Source organism: Hyaena hyaena, unplaced genomic scaffold, assembly GCF_003009895.1.
Source record: "Hyaena hyaena isolate Hyena2069 unplaced genomic scaffold, ASM300989v1 scaffold_656, whole genome shotgun sequence".
NCBI classification, from domain to species: Eukaryota; Metazoa; Chordata; class Mammalia; order Carnivora; family Hyaenidae; genus Hyaena; species Hyaena hyaena.
In genome coordinates this window covers 517,882-544,496 of record NW_024081286.1, presented here as the reverse complement: position 1 = coordinate 544,496, position 26,615 = coordinate 517,882, and the positions used below count along the sequence as shown (strand labels likewise).

The 26,615-nt window shown below is 37.8% G+C and overlaps 1 protein-coding gene across 1 annotated transcript in view; it reads right to left on the bottom strand.

Annotated features, from left to right (window-relative positions):
• Positions 1 to 26,615, bottom strand: part of MALRD1 (MAM and LDL receptor class A domain containing 1) — an 800,662-nt gene that overhangs the window by 531,788 nt on the left and 242,259 nt on the right. The window contains 1 exon segment of the mRNA XM_039216734.1: positions 6,109 to 6,196. Within this exon segment, the coding sequence (XP_039072665.1) occupies positions 6,109 to 6,196 (88 nt within the window).

Below are 26,615 nucleotides of genomic sequence, written 5' to 3'. Positions count from 1 at the left end.
ACATCAAACAGCTTAATATTAAAAGGTAAAAAGCTACAGGTGAGATCTTAAAACTGAAGGTAAAAGTATCCATCATTTTCCCCTTGCCTTTTCATTCCCTCTGAAACAAACATTACTGTTTGCAGAAAGAAGGGAGGCTTCAACATGCACTTTTATATAAAGCTGGTGACATTGAGGTTACTGAAGAGGGATGCCAAGAATTCAATCAAATCAATCAGTTTAACAGTGAAAACAGGGGCGCCGAGGTGGCTTAGTCAGTTAAGCGTCCGACTTCGGCTCAGGTCATGATCACACGGTTTGTGGGTTTGAACCCCGCGTCGGGCTCTGTGCTGACAGCTCAGAGCCTGGAGCCTGTTTCGGATTCTGTATCTCCCTCTCTCTCTGCCCCTCCCCTGCTCGTGCTCTGTCTCTCTCTGTCTCAAAAATTAATTAATTAATTAATTTTAAAAAACCAACAACAACGAAAACAACCAAAACCATTCAGTAGGTGGAAGAGGACATGAGGAAAATTGTGCCGAAGCACTCACTCTATAGTCACCATACCTGCTCGGTTTTAAGTCATCATCAGTTGCAAGATAAGCCGCTGACTTAGTAACAAGCTTCCTGAGAGAAACAGAACACTAATATCTTGGGATGCCAATATTCATTCTAATAACTGATATTTGTAGCAAGTCATAATTCTGATAATGCAGAATTGTGAATTTTTAAAACAGGATGGATGAAAAGTGCTTAGACAGTGTTTTTCCCAGTTTGTAAACGGTACGTTGTGATGCCATGTAGTTATGACTTTAATTTTTACAAATAACCCAACTATCTCACAAATCATCCTTGAGGCAAGACAGAAAACTGTCATATGTGTTCTGCTGAAGGCAATATCATTCTTGCTTTTCTAATTGGAAACAATTAGACTGGAAAACAGATAATTCCTTTGGGATACTTATTAAAACATTTTTTTAAATGTTTATTTATTTTTGAGAGAGAGACAGAGTATAAGCAGGGGAGGGGCTGAGAGAGGGAGACAGAGAATCTGAAGCAGGCTCTAGGCTCTGAGCTGGTAGCACAGGGCCTGACGCGGGGCTCTAACTCACGAATGGGGAGAGCATGACCTGAGCTCAAGTCAGCCACTTAACCAACTGAGCCACCCAGGCACCCCGGGATACTTATTTTTAAATCTTAATGTTGTCTGGAAACAATTCTTACTTAAGATATACTCTGATGGTCTGATTCAAAGTGAGGGGATTTAACTTTGCCATCATTCTCCATTATTATCTACTCTGGGAATGAGCAACATCATCATACACTAATGCAAAAAAAATCATAGGATTGTATTGCATGGCTAAGTTTGTCTACTTTCCCTAGAAATGTAATTAATCTTGCCTCAAAAGTCTTCTCTCCAGTATCCTCCTGGATTAGTTTTAAAACAAGAATCTATATTCATCAAAGTAATGAAACAAAGAAGGAACAATCCATAATAGAGAATGGATTTGAAAATTAAGTTAGAAACAACGAGAAGTTAGAAATGAAAAGAGTTGACCTGGAAAAGCAAATAACTGATGTTCTGGGGAAAGCAAAAGGAAACTAAGTTTATAGCATATATACTTTGGGGGTAGGGGGTAAAATTAATAAAAGTTTGCAGTTAAAAAGCTTACCATTCAAGTCAAGACTGCTCTGAACCAAGGTAACAAGGAGAAAAAAATAGAAGAGATGTGAAAAATATTTTGGAGATGGGTCAGCAGGATTTATAAGTGAGCAATTTTAAAGGGAAAGTCAAAGGATGCTGTGGAATTTGAATCCTGGGTTGCTACAGAATACTAATGTCATTAGAAGGAACAAAGAAGGAATGAGGGAAAGAGAGGTTGATTTTGAGGGAATACGTAAAAATGAAGTAAGTGACTTCTTAGGGTCACTTTCAGTATAAAATAAAAGTTACAGGGAATGTGCCATACCACACATCAGGTCAGTATTTTGCATTTGTGCGGGTGTGTTTTAAGTGTTTGCTTTATTTTGTACTGAAAACAGAGACACCTGGGTGGCTCAGTCAGTTAAGCAGCTGACTTCAGCTCAGGGCATGATCTCCTAGCTCGTGGGTTTGAGCCCAATGTCACCCTCTGTGCTGACAGCTCAGAGCCTGGAGTCAGCTTCACATTCTGTGTCTCCCTCCCTCTCTCTCTGCCCTTCCCCTGCTCGCATTCTCTGTCTCTTGAAAATAAATGTTAAAATTTTTTCTTTAAAAAGAAAAGAAAACAAATCAGTCTGTAAGTGAATCTGTAAGTGCTGGTCCCAACTCGGCTAACAGGAGGGGGAAAAAAAACCTGGCAATCCTAAAAGAGCAATATTTTTATTGACAATTCTTACTTTTATTTTCATCTGACGGCAATATTACATGAAATTCCTCTATGAAACCTACAGCTTCGACAGGCCTGGTGGTTTTAACCCCGTGTTTCTTTTGCTATGAGGCCAACATTAAAGCTGCACAGTTTAGGCAGTTTTTTAAAGTCCATATTTTTCTTCCAAAACTTGAACGAGAAACTCAGACTAATGGTCTGTAACTGATACTTCACATCTCTTCCTCTAGGTCTGGCAGCTCTGCTCTCTCTCTTTTGGAACTATCGGCCACAGAATCTAATTATCAAGATAACTGAAGTGGCAATAGGATCAACCATAACTTGTGTTCCCTTTCTATATTCCTTTATGCTCTCCTCTGCCGCGGGGGTTACAGTAATACTCCCTAAACTCAGAGTCGGAGGCAATTTGGGGAAAGCCCTGGTCACCGCAATCAAACATGCTTAAGTGAAACTCTCCTTCTTTCCCTCGATTGTATATTTTCATCCAGGTCTCTTGTGCTCTTTAATTTTTCATATCTATCAAGTAGAAATTGCACTCTCTCCCGTATGAGGCTAGTGTGTTTTATGGGCAGTGTAACAGGGGTTAACAGTGTGGCCCAAAGAAGCAGATATACTTTACCACGTTTTAGCTGGGTAGCAATGGGCGAGTTAGCCCCTTCTGAGCTTGCTCCATAAAACTGGGATAACAAACACATCGATCCTATCCAACGCTTAAGACCTCTTCACCTGCACAGGACTAGACATTATTCTAGACTCTTAAAAGGTTAGAGGATTATATAAGATGATACATACGAGTGGTAAACTATATTATTGTCCCATTGATCAGCTCTCTTTCTCTCTCTCTCATAAGGACCTTCTATATTCCCTACCCTTGCCAAGCCTAGTATTGTAGGCCAAACGACTTGCTCTGACCAATGGATGTGAGCAGACATTATGCATACCATGTCTCGACAGAAGCTTTAAATGCGCTTTTTTCCCCCACTCTTCTACTCGACAACAAAATATGTCAGATAAGATCTTCATCCTTTAGCTTTGGTCCCAGATAAATAGGAGGCAAGGAACAGAAATTCACAGCTTGACATACACTCTCTAGAATCATAAAGAGCTATGGACAAGAAACACATACTTTTTCCATTATTGTTCTTTGCCCACCCACATAGTTGAGAGCAAAAATTAAATGCTTGTGGTTGCAAGCCAGTGAGGTTTGGCTTTCAACAAATCTGGCACATAATAGTCCTGCATATAAAAATAATCAAAATTTTAGCAATAATAATAAAGTAAAATACACAAAAAAGTATTAAAGTAATTCACAAGATACAGGCATCTATCTACCCACCCATTTATCTAACAAATGTTTATTGAGTAATGTTACATGCCGGATACTGTTTAAGTTTCTGGAGATAAGGCAGTGATCAGATAAAATCCCTGCTGTCACACAGCTAACATTGTTGGGGAAAACAGAAATAAAATCATGAGGGTGATAGGTGTTATAGAGAAAAAGAACACAGGGGAAGGAAATAGAAAATGTTAGAGAAGGAAGAGACTATGAACTGTGTCTGTGTGTGTAGTGTTCAGAGAAGTCTTTACTGAAACAGAAAACTTTGGAGCAGATCAGAAAGAAGTAAAGAGAGTCAAGTGCGTGTCTGGGTGAAACACAATCCAGGATGAGGGAAGAGAAGGTGTAAAAGCCCTGAGGCATAAGTGGATTGGAGTGTTTAAGGATTAGCTGAGAGGCCTTGTAGTTGAGAGAAGTCAAGTAGAGGCACACTGGTAGAAGGTGAATTCTAGAAGGTACGAGGGGACCAGTCATGGAAGCCACTGCCGAAGTCTGGCTTTTGCTCTGAACGTGACAGGATGTTAGAGGTAGATTCTGAAGACAGGATGACATGGTCTCATCTAAACTGGATAAAGATCATTCTGCCTGCTGTTTCGAGAAGAGATTATACAGTTCAAGGGCAAAAACAGAGATCATTTAAAAGACAACCCTGATAATCCATGCAGAGACAATGGTGGCTTGAACCAAGGGAAGAGTAATGAGAAGGAGTCAACACTGGATAGATCTGAAGCTAGTGGCTAACCAGATTTGTAATGAAAAATAAGCAACTAGAAAAAGGCTGTCATTTCCCGAGGTAGGGAGGCATGGAAGAACGGCAGGGTTGAGGGGGCAATCAGTAATCAAGAATTTGCTTGCAGCCATTGAGAGATAAGGGTAAATTACTGAAATCTGATTTCCTTCTTGCTGGCTTCATCCAGGGAAGGATGAAGTTTCTGCAGAGTCCTGTGGAAACCACTGCACAGAGTAGTTAAAGCCCTCAATCCTCCCTGGATGATGAGACAGAGGATCAGAGCTGAGTCACAAAGCTACAACTAAAAGAACTGGAATCCGCCCCCACCCTGATTATATCTGGGTGTCCTTCTGACCAATAACACTACAGCGATGGCGGAGGGCTGAAGGTGACATTTTCAGCACTTGAGAGTGCTCTCTACAGGGATTCCTGCAATTGAGTTTTAAATGATCATGCCTCTGATCCCTTCAGGAAGGAAACTGCTCCCCCTTGTCATGCGATTTAAGAGCCCAGACCAGCACCAGGATTACCCACCAGGAGTTTGGGTAATCTTCTAGTCTATTAGAGCGCTATGAACTGGCCTTGAATGAGTTTTGCCTGGGGTGTTTGTTTAGTTTTATTTTAGTTTATTGTAGGCTTGCTTTAGGCTATTTTCCTTTATTATCTTTGAGATCTCTACTAAACATCTACATTGAGATGCTGAGAAGGGAGGCAGTATAGAAGTGTGGATTTCAGGTTAAAGGTGGAGAATGGGGATATAAATCTGGGAAACATATTCATTTTTTAATATAAAAGAAATGTGTAACACAGAGAAGAAATGGTTCACAACAATCCTTAGGAATATTTCATGTAACCTGATGAGTAAAACATCTCTGAAGGTAACTGAGAGATTAACACAGTCTCCAAAACAATGTAATTATAAGGCAACCAGTTTGGTTATTATAAGCCCTCAAACATCATAGTATTACAGTTGAACTTCAGAGATGAATTCCTAGTGTTTTCCATGTGATGAGACATAAACACAGCTGATTCAAACCTCTGTACTATGTTTCCAAAGATATTAAGACTAATTACCAGCAAAGATTCACAATAATCTCTTCCAGGGTTAACAGACTAGTAGAACAGAAGTTAAGGGTATTTTTAGAACACGTATGGAAATGAAATTTTGATTTCCTCAACAGTTTTTTTTTTTTTCAAGTAAACAGGTTTGAAAATACTCATATATTAAAAATTCTTCCTGGGGCACCTGGAGGCTCAGTCACTTAAACATCCAGCTTGGGCTCAGGTCATGTTCTCCCAGTTAGTGGGTTTGAGTCCTGTGTCAGGCTCTGTGTGGACAATACAGAGCCTGCTTAGGATTCTTTCTCTCCCTCTCTCTCTGCCCCTCCCCAACTCGTGCTTTCTCTCTCTCTCACTCTCTCTCTCTCTGAAACTAAATATATAAGCTTTAAAAATTTTAAGTATTCTGGGGCACCTGGGTGGCATAGTTGGTTAAGTGCCTGACTTCAGCTCAAGTCATGATCTCACAATTTGTGAGTTTCAGCCCCATGTCAGGCTCTGTGCTGACAGTTCAGAGCCTGGAGGCTGCTCCTGATTCTGTGCCTCCCTCCCTCTCTGCCCCTCCCTGCTTGTGCTCTGTCTCTGTCCTTCAAGAATAAAGATTAAAAATTTTTTTTAATTTAAATATTCTTCCTTACCAGGGTAAAGGGTACAGTCCATGAACGATAAATCATCAATGGCAATGTCTCCAGTGAAGCCATCTCCTACGGAAGCCTCCACCAAAATCTAAGAGAAATATAAGAAATTTGTTGATATTGTGAAGGATATTAATTTATGGAAACTCATGGTAGAAAAAAAATTAGAATTTACTTAAAGAAAATTTTCTTCTGAACCACTAAAAAGAAAAAATATATATTTTTTTTATTTATTTCTAGGAGAGAGAGAGAGAGAGACAGCGTGAGCAGGGGAGGGTCAGAGAGAGAGGGAGCCACAGACTGAAACAGGCTCCAGGCTCTGAGCTGGCAGTCAGCACAGAGCCCGACGCAGGGCTCGAACCCACGAACCGCGAGATCATGACCTAAGCGAAAGTCGGACGCTTAACCGACTAAGCCACCCAGGCGCCCCAAAAATATTTTCAATAGTATCTATTAGTAGCCATCTTGGCTCTACCTAGATGCTTCCAAGTATAGGAAGCTCGACCCCTTCTTGGGCCCATTAGACTCATGAAGCCTGTTTGTTTCTGTTGATTTTCTCAAATTATAACATATCACATGTATATCTACTTCCCTACAACTTTCAACCTTAGTTCTAGACTTGCCATATTTTGGGGGGATCCTTTAAGTATTTGAAGGCAAATTACAGTCTCCTTTTCCCACCTTTGCCCAAGGAGTTCATCTGTTTCCAAGTTTAATCTCCTCGTTGTTCAAGAAATCCAATTTGTGGCTAGAGGTACTTGCTAGAACGTACATTTTTAAGACTTTAAAATTTTTCTCACACTGACCTTATTCTGTAACACTTTATGAAACTGGCTAATCGTTATTACATCTCCTTCAGAACCACATTAATCATGGAGACCTCAGATGACATTTGTGCTGTTACAGAAGCTGCAATTCCACCGAAACTCTAGTAAAATATGAAATACTGACAAACCACTACAGTATACACCAGATTGTGATTAGGGCTGAAATTTACTGTAATGGAATTAATCATGATAAATTATTTTAATACTTATGCAAATATGTTGCATACTGAATAGGAATCCTGCTATAATTTAATAATGAAGAACTTCAAGCAAACTCAAACTTAAAAAAAAACATTCTTTTCTTCCACTATTATATGAATATATGTTTGTTTTCGTTTTTCCTCACAGATGCTATATGTAGAAGTTGACATTTTCTTTCATTTTTTTAAATTCTGAGCTTCTATTCAGAATTGTCTCACACATGATTTATCGATGTCTCAGTTGAAGAAAAGTTTTAAAAGACCAAATTACTGACCTCAAATCTCTTGACATCTTCCCCTAACTTCCTAGTCTTCCTTGAGAACTACCAGAATTTTCTCCGTAATTTGTCAGTAAGGAAATTAATCATTGTGGGAAATGTTTATGTATCTAATGAGCAAATATAACTCACCTAATATTGCTTGAGGAACATATATTTAACAGTGCTATCCACTATCATGAATCAAAGAATATTATAGGCCGGGAAAACAAAAATGCAGAAAGAATACTCAGTACAAAATCATACAATTATTTTAATAAACTAAAAACCAGCAGTCGGAGTTTGGCAGAACACAATGTAAGAAAACATTTTTTGTTCTATTAAAAATAAAGACTGCAGTTGGGGAAACAGTAGGAAAAAAGCATATGCAAAGACTGATTACTAACAAATTCCCTGGATCAGGATGTCTATCTCACTGCAATACAACATGAGACATTCTAACATAGGTTCAGAAAATGCAAGAAAATGGAAAAAGTAGGGTAAATAAGAAAAACTGCCTTTGTTACACTGCTCATGACTATAATAGCTTATTAATGAGAAAGGATAGAAAATTGACATCAAAATTTCAAAGTTTATGGAAAGTACCATTCTTGTACATAAAAATATCTGTAAGCTGACTTTGGGGATATACACATAAATAGCTCCACATGAGAATATGGGCTCCACTCTTCCAAAGTATTCCTTTTGTTGCCATTATGTGGTCACAGATTTAAAAAGTGGCCCATTTGAGGGGCTCCTGGGTGGCTGAGTGGGTTGAGTGGTTGAGTGTCTGACTTCAGCTCAGGTCACAATCTCACCGCTTATGGGTTCAAGCCCTGTGCCATGCTCTGTGCTGACATCTCAGAGTCTGGAGGCTGCTATGGATTCTGTGATTCCCTCTCACACTCTGTTTCTTTTTCCCTCTCAAAAATAAATATATGTTACAAAGACATTTTTTTTTCTAAATGGGCCATATGTGAAAATTATACACTTTCTCACTTGTGGGCCATACCAGGTAAGCAGCACCTGAGTGGATGCTATTTACATGGCTTATTTCTGGAGTTCACTGTATATTACATGAGAAGCATTTTGATAGCACTTGTATCACATTTAGATACCAATAAGAAGACACAAAAATAATCTGAGGCAGAAGACACTTGGGTCTTGCACTAAGCTGCAATGTAATCATAAATTTTACCAAAATACATTCAATTTCTGAACCCTCTAAATGTTAGCATTCTTGAGAACAATAGCTTCCACTTAAAATACTAAAACTGTCAGTGTGGATGTATATTTGCAATTTTAGCCTCTTTTGAATATTTAATTAAGTCAGCCATTAAAAAAAAGCCTACTTGATAACACATCACATCTTGAGAAAAAGTTACAAATGTTCGAGTTTAAATCTACCTTTGCCCTATAATAAATGTGGTCATGCCAAAAGCTTGGCATGTTAGACTAGGAAACCAGTCCTAAGAAAATAGTCACACACAAAAAGAACAAACCCAAGTGTCTCTCTTCTGGAAAAAACACTTTTATTTCTGGTGTTTTTCCCAGAATAAATGGAAGGATATTAAAACACAAGCATTATTGTATGCAGGGCGGTACTGCCATTCTGGAAATTAGAGAAGCCACATTTTACTCTTAAGTGCCATTAGTACCTTACCGAATTACTTAAAGGACAATTGAAAATTTCAGTTTTTTCTAAATGACCAGAATTATCTGTAGAGGCCAATTCTACTTACGTTAGAACTATCACTGGCTTGGAAATTTTGTAAAGTAATCCAGTGCTTCTAAGTTGTTCTTTTCATGGGCCGCTGCATGTAGATGGTCCAACTAAAGACAGAGTGGCCTTGTCAACTACATCGCAACTTTTTTTAATGTTTTATTTATTTCTGAGAGACACAGCGTGAGCAGGGGAGGGTCAGAGAGAGAGGGAGACACAGAATCTGAAGACAGACTCCAAGCTCTGAGCTAGCTGTCAGCACAGAGCCTGACGCTGAGCTCGAACCCACGAACCGTGAGATCAGGACCTGAGCCGAAGCTGGACGCTTAACTGACTGAGCCACCCAGGCACCTCAACTACATCGCAACTTTTAGTTCTGCTATAACAAAAGATTCATAAGGGTCTAAAAACTTGCCTGAACTCATCTGTCTCTATACTCAGGAATCTCTGAATTACTGACCACGTGTTTTAAATGATCTGAAAACTACTGTCATTGTATATATGTAACATAATTTAATCACAACTTTACTAAAATATTTTCCATTTCTGGACATATATGTATATATGTGTATATGTGGGTGAATTAACTCATAAGAAAGAAAAAATGGCATTAACTCCACCTGCCACCTATGACTTTAGCCATCTCTTGTTGGTAAAAGAACACAAAATTCAAGAATATATCAATTTTTATTATAATGCATCTTCAAAAAGTCTTGAAAGAACTTCTTCAAAATTAATATATATTATATATATACACAACATGAAGCAAATATATATATATATATATATCAGCAATATATCAGCAAGGTATCTAAAATGGCACAGCCACTTTGGAAAATGGTTTCTGAGTTTCTTTTAAAATCAACCCAAAAAAAAAATTAAATAAAAATACATATCTCAACATATTTTTAAGTTCAGCTATGAAAATTCTCTTGCTGTCCACTAATAATTTTCCAGAGAATATCTGTTTTACATTATACTTCTTAGTGATGTCCACTTGTTTTCATTTACTACTTCCATAATTTAAAATGCAGAAACAATGAAAATGAAAGACATTATAAAATTCTCTTTTCCCATGTATTTTATAGTTGACTAACAGCTGAAGTAGCCAAACCCCTACAAACACATTCGGACAACTCACCAATATTTGCCACATAACCTACAATTTGGGGGGCTCATAGAAAGTCACCTTAGGATCTCAAACTTTCTAGGCTAATACTTAGGGAAACAGAGTCAACATAAAAAAAGGTTTTTATTTTGTCTTGTTTTATTTTGTTTTACACAGAAAGCATGAATGAGCGAGAGGGGCAGAGGAGAGAGAGAATTTTATGCAGCCTCCATACTCAGCATGAACCCCGACTTCAGGCGTGATTCCCTGACCTTGGAATCATGACCTGAGCTGATATCACGAGTCTGAAGCTCAAACGACTGAGCCACCCAGGTGCCCCAACACAAAAAGGTTTTTAAATCATTGCTGGAGTGTTTTAAATAACCTTGAAACTAATCTCTATGAAATAAAACTTATATTTTTGCCTGACAAATTTTATGTTTCTAAATCTCCTTTTTTTTTGTATGTTTCTGGCCATATCATATGCAAAAAAGTGCAAAATAGAGTTTTCCAATTTGTATTTTTGTATATGCATGTGAAAACCACTTATCATTAAACATGAGACACAGAAGCTCTATCTAAATTGTGTATACATGGAACACAGAAATGGATAATAAAAATAAAGTCATGGTACTAGCAGAGATGAAATAAAATGCTGGGAGACAGATAAGTAGGGCAAATGCTCTAAAAGAATTCCTTAAAAGAAAGCATCTGATACCTGACTCATCTGTGTAAGACCCTATTTGGGAAAAAAATCATGGCAAAATTTTGTTGATATTCTGGCCTTTTACCATATTTCTTCTTAGCTAATGTCAGGCAGTAAAATATATGGCCTCCTAAGAATTTTTTAGTCTTCAATCACTGTGTGCTTTGGCATTATGCCAAGTGTTTCCATGGTTACCAAAAAGAATTTTTTAAAAAAGCCCATCTTGCTTCTCACCATCTAGGACAGAAAAGACTAAATGATGACAACTAGGGTGGAAGAGAGTTGGGGGGGGAGTCAGGGAGGGGAAAATGGGTGATGGGCATTGAGGAGGGTAATTGTTGGGATGAGCACTGGATGTTTTATGTCAGTGATAAATCACAGATATTATTCCGAATGCCAAGAGCACACTATACATACACACACACACACACACACACACACACACACACACACTGTATGTTAGCTAACTTGACAATAAATTATATTTAAAAAAAAGAAAATGAAAGAAGAAAATTACTGATCAACATGAAGTTTCAGAATTTATTAGGTCCTTTACTTATCCGTGCTACCTCTATTTCCCATTTTCACAGATGATTCACATTCAGCTGCATTCATAATGATAGAAGGAAAATTTTGAGTTTAGGAGATTACCACCTTTTACAGATAATTAATTAATTATCTAGATAATTAATAAACTGAACCTTAATTTTGAGAATGCTCACATCATGTAAGATAGAAACGAAAACCTTCAGAAAAACCTGACAACACTTCATGAAGATTTTCTTAAAATAGGAAGCAAAGCAAAATGCTCCTGGGTTTAGGATATTCCTTCCAATTTTACCCTAAAGCAAATATTTTACTTTTGAGATAAAAACCTTCAAAAATAGGGTCTGAAATGGAACTTCTGACCAGTCTTTAGCTACAGAGTTACTATTGGGTACAACTATAATGACATACATGTTTCATTGTGAAGGAGCTAACAGCAGCAATAATGAAGCTTAGTTTTACAATTTACAAAAAAAAAAAAAAAAAAAGTAACTCTGAGGCTGAGTGTCAGTTGCCATTTATTATTTAACACCTGACCCACTTCGGATTCATGTCCTTGGCCTGGTTCCCATAGGCATCTGAGTTTGCAATTCCTTGTGGATGTTAGGTCAAATTCCATGAAGGATCTGAGACTCTTCCCTATGTTTCTCTCATCAGCTCCAGAGAGAGAGACGATGGGAAGAAGGGAGAGAGGAGGCTTAATCAGGAAATTTTGACCAAATGTCTCAGGGTGAAGGCTATTCAAATGCACTCTTTACTCAGAGGCTGAACTGTGAAGAACACAAGAAATCCATGGAGAACTATCTCACAGCAGTGAAGCTGGATGGTGCTACACTGCTGGTACATTTAATCTGTGGAAGCACCCAGACTCCCCTTAATGTATGTGTAAATTAAAATGTTTATATCTATTTGGCCTCCTTTTCTCTTATATAATACCTCATTTTATACTATTTGGAACAAAATGGGTATAATTTGTTGTAGTCTTCCAGAAATGGCCACCCACCTGTCGTTGGCCTAGCTCCTTTTACACCCACAGAATCTTTTCCCATCAGAGTTTCTGCTCTGGTGAGAGTAGAGATTTTTTTTTTTTAATCAGGGAGGGGTACTGTGGTTGTGGAAATAAGGTCATTCAAAATATCATTCATGTTTATTTAGATAGAGTTCTTTGTTATTCTTGAATGAAAGAAACAGAAACCTTAAAAAATCATTTCTAAGTATTTAGGTCATATGAAATTGATTTGCTTTCCATGGTTGTTAAAGGGTTGGCAAACTATAGCAGTTATTCTGCTACATTTCTTTCTGCATAGTTTCAGACGTACATGAAGGGCCAAAATGTGGGTGAGTCTCCCCCACACCCAACATAGTTGCCTGCTACACCTGAGTTTAAAAAAGAGAAATGTTAATCAGTTTTAAACTAATTTGCTACTTGACACTCTACAAACCCACATGCTATTTTAAAGCATCCTCCGGAGATTCATACACCATGTAACCCATTTCACATCTCACCTATTATTTGAAAGAGGACAAACGGTACTTAATTTCTTCAGTCCTAAGAATTTATGGAACCCTATTGGATTGGAGGTTACAAAGAATCATTTAATTGAAAATAGCCTGGTCGATATTAGGGTGAAAAAAGTGAGGAAGGTTTGGAGCTATTAATTTGAAAGTTCATGAAAATAGGTTTTTATTATTTAATAATGATATAATACATATAATAAGATTTTAATAGAATACAACACAATAGTGTCTTCATGGCTGGTTCAAACACACCAGAGTGAAATTCTCATTTAAATGGCATAGTTCTAAAATTCCTAAATGCAATTTTTTTTCCAATCATCAGCCAAATTTTTCATCCCCTACACCACTAAAGATAATATTTAAAGGAAAATAAGTGCAGCTGTAATTTATTATCTTAATATACAATATCTTTTTACAACACTACTCATGTATCTCTCATTCTTCCTGTGTGAAAGGAGGCTCCAAATAATAACTCCTGCCTCTATGTAGCAACTTAGAACTGACCCTGGCCTAAAGCAACAAAAACTAGGTCACAGATTAAAACCCAAACAATAACGCTCACTTGCCTTTTGCTTGAGTTTAGTATCCCATTAATACTCACTGAGTAGTTATTGTGAATTAAAATTCCTATTTCAAGTGCCAGTGTCAATGTTACTTCCTCAGAGAAGCCTTCGCACAAGCTCAAGAAACTTCCCTTTGCAAATTGCTTATAACTTTCAATTATGTCAGTATTTGTACACTTAAATGTATGTCTTCTGGAGGAGACTTTAAGGACAAGCTTCATGAGGCTCACTGAGGGACACACAGCACTGTAAACATACTTAACAAGCATCTGAATATTTTTAGGATAAAAGACAACTTCTAATTTCAACTAAAATTACTGATGTTATTCAATGCAATCCCTATCAACATACTAATGGCATTTTTTCAGGGTACTACAGCAAAAAATCCTAACATTTGCATGGGACCACAAAAGACTGGTGATACCCAAAACAATCTTGAAAACAAAGAAAGTTGGAAGAATCACACTCCCTGGTTTCAAACTATAAAACAAACTCGAGTAATCAAAACAGTATGGTACTGATACAAAAATGGACACACAAACCAATGGAACAGAAGAGAGTCCAGAAATAAACCTACACTTACACAGTCAATTAGTCTTTGACAAAGGAGGCAAGAATATGCAGTGGGGAAAAGACAGTCTCTTCAATTAACAGTGATAGGAAAACTGGATAGCAACTCGTAAAATGAAACTGGACCATGTTGTTATACCAAATAAAAAAATAAACTCAAATGGATTAAAGATTTGAATGTAAAACTAGAAACCATAAAATTTCTGAAAGAAGGCATAGGCAGTAAGCTCTTTCATACTGGTCTTTGAAATATTTCTTGAGATCTATCTTCTCAGGCAAGGGAAACAAAAGCAAAAATGAGATTATATCACACACATTGCACAGCTAAAGAAACCATCAACAAAATGAAAGGGGAACCCACTGAATCAGAGAAGATATTTGCAAAACGATATAATTGATAAGGGGTTAGTTAATATCCAAACAATACCCCCCAAAAAAAATCGAATTAAAAACTGGGCAAAGGACTTGAATAGGCATTTGTCAGAAGATAACAAACACATGGTCAACACACCAGAGAAGGATGCTCAGTGTCACTCATCATCAGGGAAATGCAAACGAAATGACAATAAGATATCACGTAACACCTGTCAGAATGGCTATTACTGAAGACAAGAAATAAGCAGTGTTGGGGAGTATGTGCAGAAACCGAGGGAAGGAACCCTAGTGTACTGCTGGTGGGATTGCAAAGTGATGCAGACACAATAGAAAACAATACGGAGGTTCTTCAAAAAATTTAAAATAGATCTACCATAGGATTCAGCAATTCCACTTCTGAGTATTCATGCGAAGAAGATGAAAACACTAATTCAAAAAGATAGATGCACCCCTATGTTCATTGTAGCATTATTTACAATAGCCAAGGTATGGAAGCAACCTAAGTGTCCATCAATAGATAAATGGATAAAGAATATGTGGTGTGTATGTGTAAAATATATAAAAAAAAAAAAATTAGATACAGAAAACAGTCTGGTGGTTGCCAGAGGGGAGAAGGGTGGGGGATGTGCAAAACAAGGGAAAGGGATTAAAAGGTACAAATTTCCAGTTATAAAATAAGACAGAAGGACGCAATGTACACCATGCAGAATACAGTTAATCATGCTATAACGAATTTATACAGTGACAGATGGTAGCTAGATTTATCATGATGATCACTCTGTAGTGTATATAAATGTTGAATCCCTATGCTATACACCAGAGACAAAATATTGCATGTCAACTATATTTAAATTAAAATAAAATTATTGATGTTACTCATAATGTAATATTATATTGCCCACGTTTGACATGACACATGATCATCGTATAAACAAAAAGGTATAATACATATTGATGTGTCCTAGTATTTCATACCACATATCTAAATTGTAGACAAATTCTTTTTTCTTTTTACAACTCCTTATATCTCTCCCAAATGCCAAATCAGCTTCTACCTGCATTTATATAGCTTTCCTATACTTTTCTCCCTTTTTCCATTTCTAATGCAGATATATCTGCATTTCCAGTTTCTTCCATTTAATCTTCAGTCATTTTGGAGTCATTACTTTCTTTCTGTAATAGTGTACATTCCATTTGTTACAGAGATTTTATTTCTATGTATTTGTTGGCTCTCAGTTGCAGGCAGTCTTGCACCTTTTTTTTTTTTTAATCTATAATCTAAGCACTTAGCACTTGGAATCCAAAACTCTTACTTTGTATTTAAATCAATGAGATCCAGAAGGCTTAAATAACTCACCCAGAAGTCCACAGATAGACTCTGTTGGTAAAATGGTGTCCAAAACATTCACAAAAGAGTCTAATTCTTATATAGTTTAAAAAATTCAAAAACTTTACTCAAAATTTAACTTCTCATTTTTCTTTTTCCTTTTATCAGATGTCTAACATTTTTGTTTTGTTTCTTACTAATTAGACAGTGACTGATAGAAGTTAAACGACAAGGGAGTCTATGAAAATAATACAAGACCAATTTAGATAGCTGTTTGTTTTTTTACTTTTTTAAATGTTTATTTATTTTGAGAGACAGAGAGATAGAGCATGAGTGGGGAGAGGTAGAGGAAGAAGGAGACACAGAATCTGAAGCAGGCTCCAGGCTCTGAGCTGTCAGCACAAAGCCCGACATGGACTCTAACCCACGGACTGCGAGGTCATGACCTGAACCGGAGTCGGACACTTAACCAACTGAACCTCCCTGGCACCCCGATAGTTCTTTGTATCTAGTTAATTATTAATTCTGATTATAAATTTGTAACAACTAAGTATGTAGCACTGTAATACTACTAAAATAATGTCTTCCAAACATGTCATACTTTAATTTTCATGGTACATTATATTCATTATGAATTATGTTTTAAAGTCCTACCATAGACGAGACTTTCCCATACACTAGATTTCCAAAGTAAACACTTTTTCCAATTTAGATTTTAAAAAATAACTTCAGTTAAAATAGTAATTGCTTTTGAAGCCAATGTTTTAAATTAAATTTTTTCCTCTCTAAAATGATAATATGCCACTTGCAACATAGCTTTTAAGTATTTGCTACTATTAGGTATGCGTGCACTTTGCAACTGCTCTTCAAATGTCACTTCTCTCAAAATAAAAATCTGACTTTGAAGTTATCTTTATTACCCATATGTGGAAATGTACATAACCATCTCAACTACTTATTACCAAATAGGTATTTGAGAGCATTTGGGTTGGTAAATTTAACATAATGGGCATTATAACGTAGCTTAGCAGGGGGAATCTAGCTCATCAAAATCCCTGATTTCACATGCTTCGGCTAAAGTGTATGCTGGACCTCTCTAAACCACAGAATTACAAGAACACACAGGAATATCCATACATGCTGCACCCTCTTTCACACAGTAACTAAACATCCCTCCCTAAATGCTTGGGAAAGTGGATAATTTAACTACAGAGACCTAGGGTAAAATCCACACTGTATTTTGCATCCGAGAAAGCCCCTGCAACTCAAGTTAAATAAAATAAAAAGCACCTATCAATTTCTGACAAATTAGTATATTATTTCCCCTTGAACATAGGGAATTCGTTATCAAAACCTCTGTCACAGCACTTTCAGGTGGCTCAGCTGGATGCCCTTTGTCCCAGTTCTGCCTGAGGAAAATATCCAAGCACAAGTCACCTCAACTTCATCTGATGTGAAATAAGCCTGAATTCTCCTTTGTTCTCTATTTTGTTCTTGCCCTCCGGTGGCCAGTCTCTGCCCTGGGGCTTCTTTTCAGGAGAATGAGTTAGTCTCCAGCAGTGTTTCAAATCATAATTTACTTTAGAGTGCTGGGTCAGAAATCCCAGATCAATTTACATCCGGGTTTCCTCCTTCATACCCAGCCGCTCCGACGCAAAAGAAAATAAGCACTAAGGCCTTGCCAGCCTTCTCTCGGTATCTCCAACTCGGTAAAGTCACCTTGGGTCTGGTCTTTAGACATTTGCTCCAGAAAAAGATTAGAAACCAAAATAATCCCCATTTACTAATATAAAATTTAAAAGCATAACTGGAAATGTGCCTGAATGACTATGTCAGTTCATCATCAAATAAGGTTTCAGGAGAGGAAATCAACTTGAACTAAATCAGGATGAGAAGGATGTTTAGTGGGTATACAGAGTAGAGGGAAGGTGGTGTGGAATACTCTGGAAAGACCATACTAGCAAGCTAACATAGTCAGTTGTCCATCAGATGGAAAGGCATAGCATCCTTTATAGAACACAGATAAAATGTTCCCCAGTAACAGAAGCTTGTATTAGGAGTATAAAACATCAATTTATTATAATCCAACTATCTTCCATTAACTAAATTTAAGTTGGTGTCTTTTTAAGGCAATTAAGAGAGAATATAGGCCCCTTGATGCTATTTGAGAGATAAACTAAATGGAATAATCACATTTTCAAGTCATCTTCAGGTACTTTAAAAATAGACTCAGACATGAAAATAACCATGGCTCCTAATTTAGATATCATTTAATCTAATATTTCCTAAACTTGTTTTACCATCAGAATCACTAAGGGCTTTTGTTAAAAATACATATTCTTAGGACTTCCCTCTGGAGCTCCTGATATCATACGTGTAAAGACTGAGAATCTGTATTTTTTTTATAATACTCCAGGTGGTTCCGATAATTAGGAAAATTTCAGAAGTACTAATCTAATCCAAATTCTGTGTTTAAAAGGACAAAGCAGATTCCTAGAAAAGTAAAGCCCTTTGCCTGATGAGGTATTAATATGCATTTATATAGGTATGTGGGTATAAATATAAACACAGACAAATGCTCTAGAAACATAGTAGTCTACCTTCTAAAAGAGAGAAGATATAGTATAAGAAGGACTTTTTTCTCATGTTTATTTATTTCTGAGAGAGAAACAGAGCATGAGAGGGGGGAGGAGAGAGAGGGAGACACAGATCCGGAAGCAGGCTCCAGGCTCCATGCTGTCAGCACAGAGCCTGACGTGGGGCTTGAACTCACACACTGTGAGATCACGACCTGGGCGGAATTCTGACATTTGACAGACTGCCCACCCAGGTGCCCCAAGAATGCCTCTTAAACCAGATTTTTGTCCATTCCATTATGTTACCAGGAAATATATATTATTCACAGATTTGTTTATTGCTCAAAAGGAATTTTTTTCTTCTAGTTGTATCTTAGTTATATCTTGTAGCCTCTTGTATGCCACCTAAAGCCTTGGGAGAAAATTGTTTTCCATCTAGATAAGTTCCCTGTTCAGTTTCTATTACCTAAGAATCCATTCTGTTTTCTCCAGTTGTCCACTATTACCCATACTGTCCCTAAAATAATACAGTCCCTCAGCATTTAAGCTTCTGAGGAACAGACGTCTCCTTTAATAACAACATTTTAATGCTGCAACAAAATTAGAACTAGCACAATATGAAAGCCACTTAATATAGAATACGTTTCTGCCCTAGGATTCTGAAGGCACACCTGTGCAATGCTGCAAGCTCACAAGTTACCAATAGAAATCACAAGTTACCAAAACGCTATCTAAATTCAATTGAGAGACCATTCTCACCACCTCGGTCCTGATCATCCCGGCTCACTGTTCCCTGAGGAAGGTACAGACAGGCATCTACATGAATGGGACATCTCACGCCCAAGGCTGCAATAGTTTCATAAGTGCTAAAGAAACCAAGATCCAGAACAGTCAGTTGACATTGGCCTGGCAGATGAAGTCTACAATAACTAAATCTCAAAGTAAATCTAAAATCTAAGTATATATTTTGAGTTGCATATTGACATGTCTGCTGTTTCTACAGAAAATGCAAGTAAATGGGGTGCCTGGGAGGCTCAGTCGGTTAAGTGTCCAACTTCGGCTCAGGTCATCTCACAGTCCCTGGGTTCAAGCCCCGTGTCAGGTTCTGCAGACAGCTCAGAGCATGGAACCTGCTTCATAGTCTGTGTTTCCCTCGATCATTGCCCCTCCCCCCACTCATGCTCTGTCTCTCAAAAATAAACATTTAAAATTTTTTTTAAAAAGAAAGAAAATGCAAGTAAGCAATGACCTTTTAAAATAAGTCATTAGCCTTGGAGCTCTCCTAAATTTCAACTGGATGGAAATCAAAGTTTCATCTCCGACTAATTTTATATATGCGGAGCCTGAGTGGCTCAGTCGGTTGAGTGTCTGACTTCAGCTCAAGTCATGATCTCATGTTAGTGGGTTCGAGCCCCGCGTCAGGCTCTGTGCTGACAGCTAGCTCAAAGCCTGAAGCCTGCTTCGAATTCTGTGTCTCCCTCTTTCTCTGACCCTCCCCTGCTCACGCTGCCTCTCTCTCTTTCTCAGAAGTTAAATTTTTTTTTTAATTTTACATAAAATCATCTAAGCATTCAATGAAAGGTGATACCACAGGAAGAAATCATTGAGGGGGGGAATAAATGTATAATAATATGTATATGTATAATAAATGTATAGATCATATATAAACAGCATGACATAATGTGGTATTAAAAAGGAATGTCACCTAACATGTTTTAAAACATGGGTGAAAGGACTATTCTTAGAAAACTACAAGTTAGTTTTGAATGCCTTTTTAGACAGAATAAACAGACCAAAAGGGACTCCAGCTTAATTTAAGAAGAGGGCATTCACTTGCATGTAACTCATAAGAAACTTAAAGTAAAGGGGCATCTGGGGAGGGGAGGTGCTCAGTTGGTTAAGCGTCTGACTTCGGCTCAGGAAACCATCTCCTAGTTTGTGAGTTCAACCCCCGCATCAGGCTCTGGCCGACAGCTTGGAGCCTGGAGCCTGCTTCAGATTCTGTGTGTGGTGTCTCTCTCTCTGTCCCTCCCCTGCTCATGCGCTCTCTCAAAACTAAAGATGAAAAAAAAAATCTTACCGTTAAAAGTAAGGCTTTCCTTCTCCACCCCTCACTTTTATGCTAGTTTGCCTCTTCTTCATGCTTATATTAGTGACCTCCTTCCAATCTCTTCTATTCAACCTTCTGAAAACAAAATAGATGTACTCCTCAGAGAACCAGGCTCCACATCTTAGCCTTCTGAACCAGAAAAGTGGTCTTATTAGTCTCTTATTAGTTTATACAGCTGATCCTTGAATATTGCAGGGGTTAGAGGTGCAAACGTCTCCGCATTTGAAAATCCATTTAGAAATTTGACTCCTCCTAACAGGACTCCTGATAGTTTACTGGGGACCAGAGCCTTCTCAACATCAAAGAGCCGATGAACACACCCTTTGTATGTGATGTGTATCACACACTGTATTTTTACAATAGAGTAAGCGAGAGAAAAGAAAGCATTATTATGAAAGTTATAAAGAAGAGAAATGCCTTACAGTACTATTCTGTATTTATGGGAAAAAATCCATGTATAAGTGGATCTGTGCAACCCAGATCCATGTGTTCAAGGCTTAACTGTATTCCCGAACCTAGATGACAAAGAAGTACTGATACAACAATACCCAACATACGTTTCAGTTAATGGATGGGTTCTGTGATCTCAGGTAAAAGACAAAAGGCCTGCAGTGTTGGTTATCTCATTATGGAGCCATTGCAATAAATCTAAACAGGGGCACCTTGGTGAGTTAGTCAGGTAAACGTCTGACTTCAGCTCAGATCATTATCTCATGGTTCGTGAGCTCCAACCAAGCAGTGGGCTCTATCTAGGCTGACAGCTTGGAGCTCAGGACCTGGAGCTTCCTTCAGATTCTGTGTCTCCCTCTCTCTGCCACTCCCCCTCTTACACTCTGTCTCCTTCTCTCTCTCTCTCTCAAATAAACATTAAAAATAATTTTTAAAAATCTAAACAAATCATAATGCTTGAAAATAGTCAAAAGTTCTGTTCTGAGCAGTAACTGATAATGTGGCCACCTGGGAGGAAAGAAAACAACAAAGAATCATGACTAAGGATGATGGAGAATTTCTAAGATCAGCAACAACAGCAAAGCACACCGCTTCTACTATATATTGAAAGAATGTAATAATCTTGTGGAATCCACAGTGACTCATTACAAAGATGACAGCTCAGCAAACTTGTGAATTTTTTTTTTGTTGTTTTTTTCCTAAACTGGAAGTCTTACGGGGGGAAAAAAGTTTTGTGTTTTTTTTTTTTTAAATGAGACATAACCATACCAACTTGTTTTGTGTTCTCTAAGCTGCTTTCATGCTACAGTGACAGAACTGAATGCTCCTAACAGTGACTCTGGAGCCGTGGAGCCTAAAATATTTACGATCTAGCTCTTGGCAGGAAAAGTGTGCAAATGCCTGCTATAGATTACATCTGTTTTGACTGTCAGAATCAATAACGCAATGAAAAAGCCCTTTAGAACCTCTGAATTTTTAAGTAAGTAACTGAGAAATAGAAAAATATCTTAACAACAAATCACTTAATGTTGAATAATTAAGGCGAAACCATTTTAAAGGTGCTCTTTGAGGATCCATATTTCTTTTCTGTCAAAGTAAATTTTAAGGGCTTTGTGTTCAACTCAATTCTAAAACTGAAAAAAAGGGGGGTTTAGAAATATCTGTTGATCTTTCCAATTTTAAGACTCCTGGCTAAACCTGTAAAATGCAAAATACATTGTATGTAACGTACACTGAGGTGAAGGTGACTCCTAGGTGAGGCCCACAAAAAGGAAAAGTGTATCTGCAATACTATTTTTAAGTATTTTAGAAAATTACAACTTCATCTGTAAAGCCGAATTTTCTACATAGCAATCTTCTGTTTCGTGTGCTTTTGGTGGCTTTGTAGGTAGAAGCCCTAATTCTGGAGATATAAATGGAACATCAAAATATTTCCCCTACTCTCAGGACACCTCTGTGGCTCAGTCGGTCAAGCGTCCAACTCTTGATCTCCACTCAGATCATGATGTCAGTGCTGTGGGATCGAGACCCGAGGTGGGCTCCATGCTGACAGGGCAGGGCTTGTGTGGGATTCTCTCTCTCCCTCTCTTTCTACCCTTCCCCCTGGTCTCTCTCTCTCTCTACCCCTCCCAGGCTCTCTTTCTCTTAAAATAATGTCAACATTAAAATAAGAAATTATTTTCCCTAATGTGAGTGAAAGTATTGAAAGATGGTATTTTAATTTTTAATTTTTTTCAGTTTTTGTTTGTTTTTTTTTTTTAATTTCTAAGAAAGAGACAGACAGTATGAGCAGGGGAGGGTCAGAGAGAGAGGGAGACACAGAATCTGAAACAGGCTCCAGGCTCCGAGCTAGCAGTCAGCACAGAGCCCGACGCGGGGCTCGAACCCACGAACCGTGAGATCATGACCTGAGCCAAAGTCGGATGCTTACCCAACTGGGCCACCCAGGCACCCCTTAAGATGGTATTTTACCTGAGAGATGACTCTGACAGCAAGAATGAGGGACAGAGTGAGGCAGGGAAGGAAGGCAGGCTGATAATGACTACTGAACTTGCCTCAGTGTCAGAACCTAACAGGCCTTCTGAGGTACTTTACGACGACATTTAAGAATTCTCAATCTGGGAGGAGAAAAGGGCTACCTCCCACTCATGAGAGGCCTCATGGGCACAAACTCCCCCAGATGTCTGGGCTGCACTTGCATGAAGATCTCACCTCCTATAATGACAGAACCACGAACTGTGGGCCAGTCCAAGCGCACACACCTGTACCATCTGGTCAAAGCCTGAGATCAAAATGCGTCCTTGAAAAGTTGCCTGTTTCTTCTGTCTTCATGTATTCTCTTGATATACTCTCCCTGCGTGACTTGATGCTGTATTTTCAACTACCACAGACATATGCAATGATTACCCCAAATCCTACTTCATAGAGATTTCTGCTCTAAATTGCAGACTTTATCCCCAAGCACTTGCCGGGCATTTCCACTTTGATGTCCCACAGAAATGTCAGAGTTTTAAAATGTCTAAAACAAATCATCTTCCTCCCTAAAACTCTCTCTCCCTTTTTCTGTCTCTCACCCAGTGGCTCCTAATGTCTCCACCAGAATCTTGAATTATCCTTGACCGTTTCTCCTCATTTAGGTTACACATGCAAGCTCAAAGACATTACTTTCTAAATATTTCTTGAATCCTTTTCATTCCATTTTACTGGCTTATGTCCCCATTTTAGGCCGAGACTGGCACTTACCTGGATTAATATATATATTTGGGTATATATACATTAAAAATATATATGTTGTGTATAATATATATTATATATGTTTAAGGCATAGTATATATGCCATTATATATAAATACAATAAATTTATAATACATATTTAATGATATATAGTATATTATGGCGTATGTATATATATGTTGATAGTATATTTAATGGTGGATATGTGTACATACATTTAATGGTAGCCCTACTTCAAAACATGTCTTCCTCACAGCCATTAAAGTGATTCTACAAGTCTCTTCTGATTAATTCAGTTAACAGATTAAAAGGTTTAACGGCTCCCAATCGCCTGCAGACCAATGCACTCATTCTTGAACATGACATATGAGACATTCCCTGATTTGGCTTCTGTAAACTTTTCCCTGTCTCACTTTATGCATCATGAATTCTAGAACTGCTTAGTGATGCTTCACAAGAGCATGAAATTTCTTTCTTTCTTTTTTTAATGTTTATTTATTTTGAGACACAGAGAGAGCAAGCCAGGCAGGGGCAGAGAGAGGGGGAAAGAGAGAATCCCTGTCAATACAGAGCCCAACATGGGTCTCGATCTCACGGACAATGAGACCATGGCACGATCTGAAATCAAGAGTCAGGCGCTGAACAGACTGAGCCCCCCAGGCGCCCTCTGAGCACCTATCTCTGATGGGTGCATATTTGCATAGGTTTCCTTCTCTCCTTGATTCCTGATCCCCACCCCCAACATGGTCTTCTACCAATACTTGAAGATGTAAGTCATACAGCACCTTCCTGGAAACCACCATGCTAAGTCAGATGTCACTCCCTTTTCTATTGTAATTATTTGCTTGTCTCTGTCTCACTTTTTCCCGTGTGTGTGCCATGAGGATGATAATCATCTAGTGTTCATGTCTGTATCACCAAGTAGCACAGTGCCTAGGGCATTGTAGGACCTAATATATCAGTGAACAAATGAATGTATCAACAGACATGAATTAACACTTAAATAAAAAGGTTACCTGTGAACTATGTTAGAATTTATACAGGGAGATTATACTCAAAAGTTTCTTTTTTAATTTTTTTAATGTGTATTTATTTTTGAGAGAGAGAGAGAGAGAACACAAGGGGAAGGGGAGGGGCAGAGAGAGAGGAGACACAGAATCTAAAGCAGGCTCCAGGCTCTGAGCTGTTAGCACAGAGTCTAATGCGGGACTTGAATTCATGAACTACAAGATCATGACCTGAGCCAAAGTTGGATGCTTAACTGACTGAGCCACCCAGGCACCCCTCAAAAGTTATTTTTTGCTATTTATATTCCATTTCTTTCAGGCAATTAATTATTTACTTTCACTATATCAATATTTTTGCAGATATAAAAAAGAAAGAGGAACTATAATGGCCTGATCTAAAACATATGAAAGTAGCAGTCTTGACATCCACCAGTAAAACCTGAATTATTTGAAAGGAAATTAAAAACACACTGTGACCTTAACTGTATTTTAGGCACTTAAAAATAACTGGAATTTGGGGCACCTGAGTGGCTCAGTCAGTTAAGTGTCAGGTCATGATCTCACAGTTCATGAGTTCAAGCCCCATATCGGGCTCTGTGCTGACAGCTCAGAGCCTGGAGCCTGCTTCGGATTCTGCGTCTCCCTCTCTCTGTTCTTCCCCTGCTCGAGGTTGCTCTCTCTCTCTCAAAAAATAAATATTAAAAATTTTTAAAAAATAATTGGAATTTATAGTTTATACTAGAAGTTTAAGGAAGGAAAGCTTTCTTTAAAAGATATGATAAAGCTAAGTTTCTAGTAAAGATTGTTGTGACTTAAAATATACAAAAAATTTATAGAGTTCAATAGTTGTGAATTTAAAAACTGGAATTCATAGAATTTTATAATTGAAGTAGTTTGTAGATCATTTCATTATTCTAGTCAGGAATTAAGTAAGTGAAAGATTAAGGGACATCTATAAGATCACAAGGTCCCTTAGTAAAAACTTTAAACGAATAGAAATATTGTAATTCCGGGCTTAAAGTTGTTTCTAGTTTATCACATTGTTTCTCCAGTACTTTAAAAAAAACTGCAAATAGTGAAAGTTCTACTTCTTTTTTACCAGTTTAGATGCCTTTTATTTCTTTTTCTTGTCTGATAAGTAAAAGTAGTGAGAGTGGATGTCCTTGTCTTTATCTTAAAAGCTCTTAAGTTCTTCACCACTAAGTATAATATTAGTTGTGGGTTTTTCAGATATGGTTTTTATTATGTTGAGGTATGTTCCCTCTAAACCTACTTTATTGAGAGACTTTATCATGAATGGATATTGTATTTTCTCAGATGCTTTTTCTAGGGACACCTGGGTGGCTCAGTCAGTTAAGTGCCCAAATTTGGCTCAGGTCATGATCTCACATGAGTTCAAGCCCACGTCAGGCTCTAGGCTGACAGCTCAAAGCCTGGAGCCTGCTTCAGATTTTGTCTTCCTCTCTCTCTCTCTCTGCCCCTCCCCCACTCGCAGTTGGTCTCTCTCTTTTAAAAATAAATAAACATTAAAAAATGCAAATGCCTTTTCTATATCCATTTAGATGATCATATATGGTTTTTATCCTTTCTCTAGTTAATATGATTTATCTCATTGGTTGATTTGCAAATACTGAGCCACCCTTGCATCCCAGGAATAAATCCCACTTGATCATAGTGAATGGATTTTTATTGTTGGATTCAGTTTGCTAATACTGTGTTGAGGATTTTCCATCTGTGCTCAAGAGAGATACTGGCCTGCAGTTTTCACTTTTTGTAATACTGTTATCTGGTTTTGGTACCAGGGTAATGTTAGCCTTATAAAATGAATTGGGAAACTTTGCTTCCTCTTCTTTGGAATATGTTTGGAATACTTTAAGAACAGTAAGTATTACCTCTTCTTTTTTTTTTTTTTTT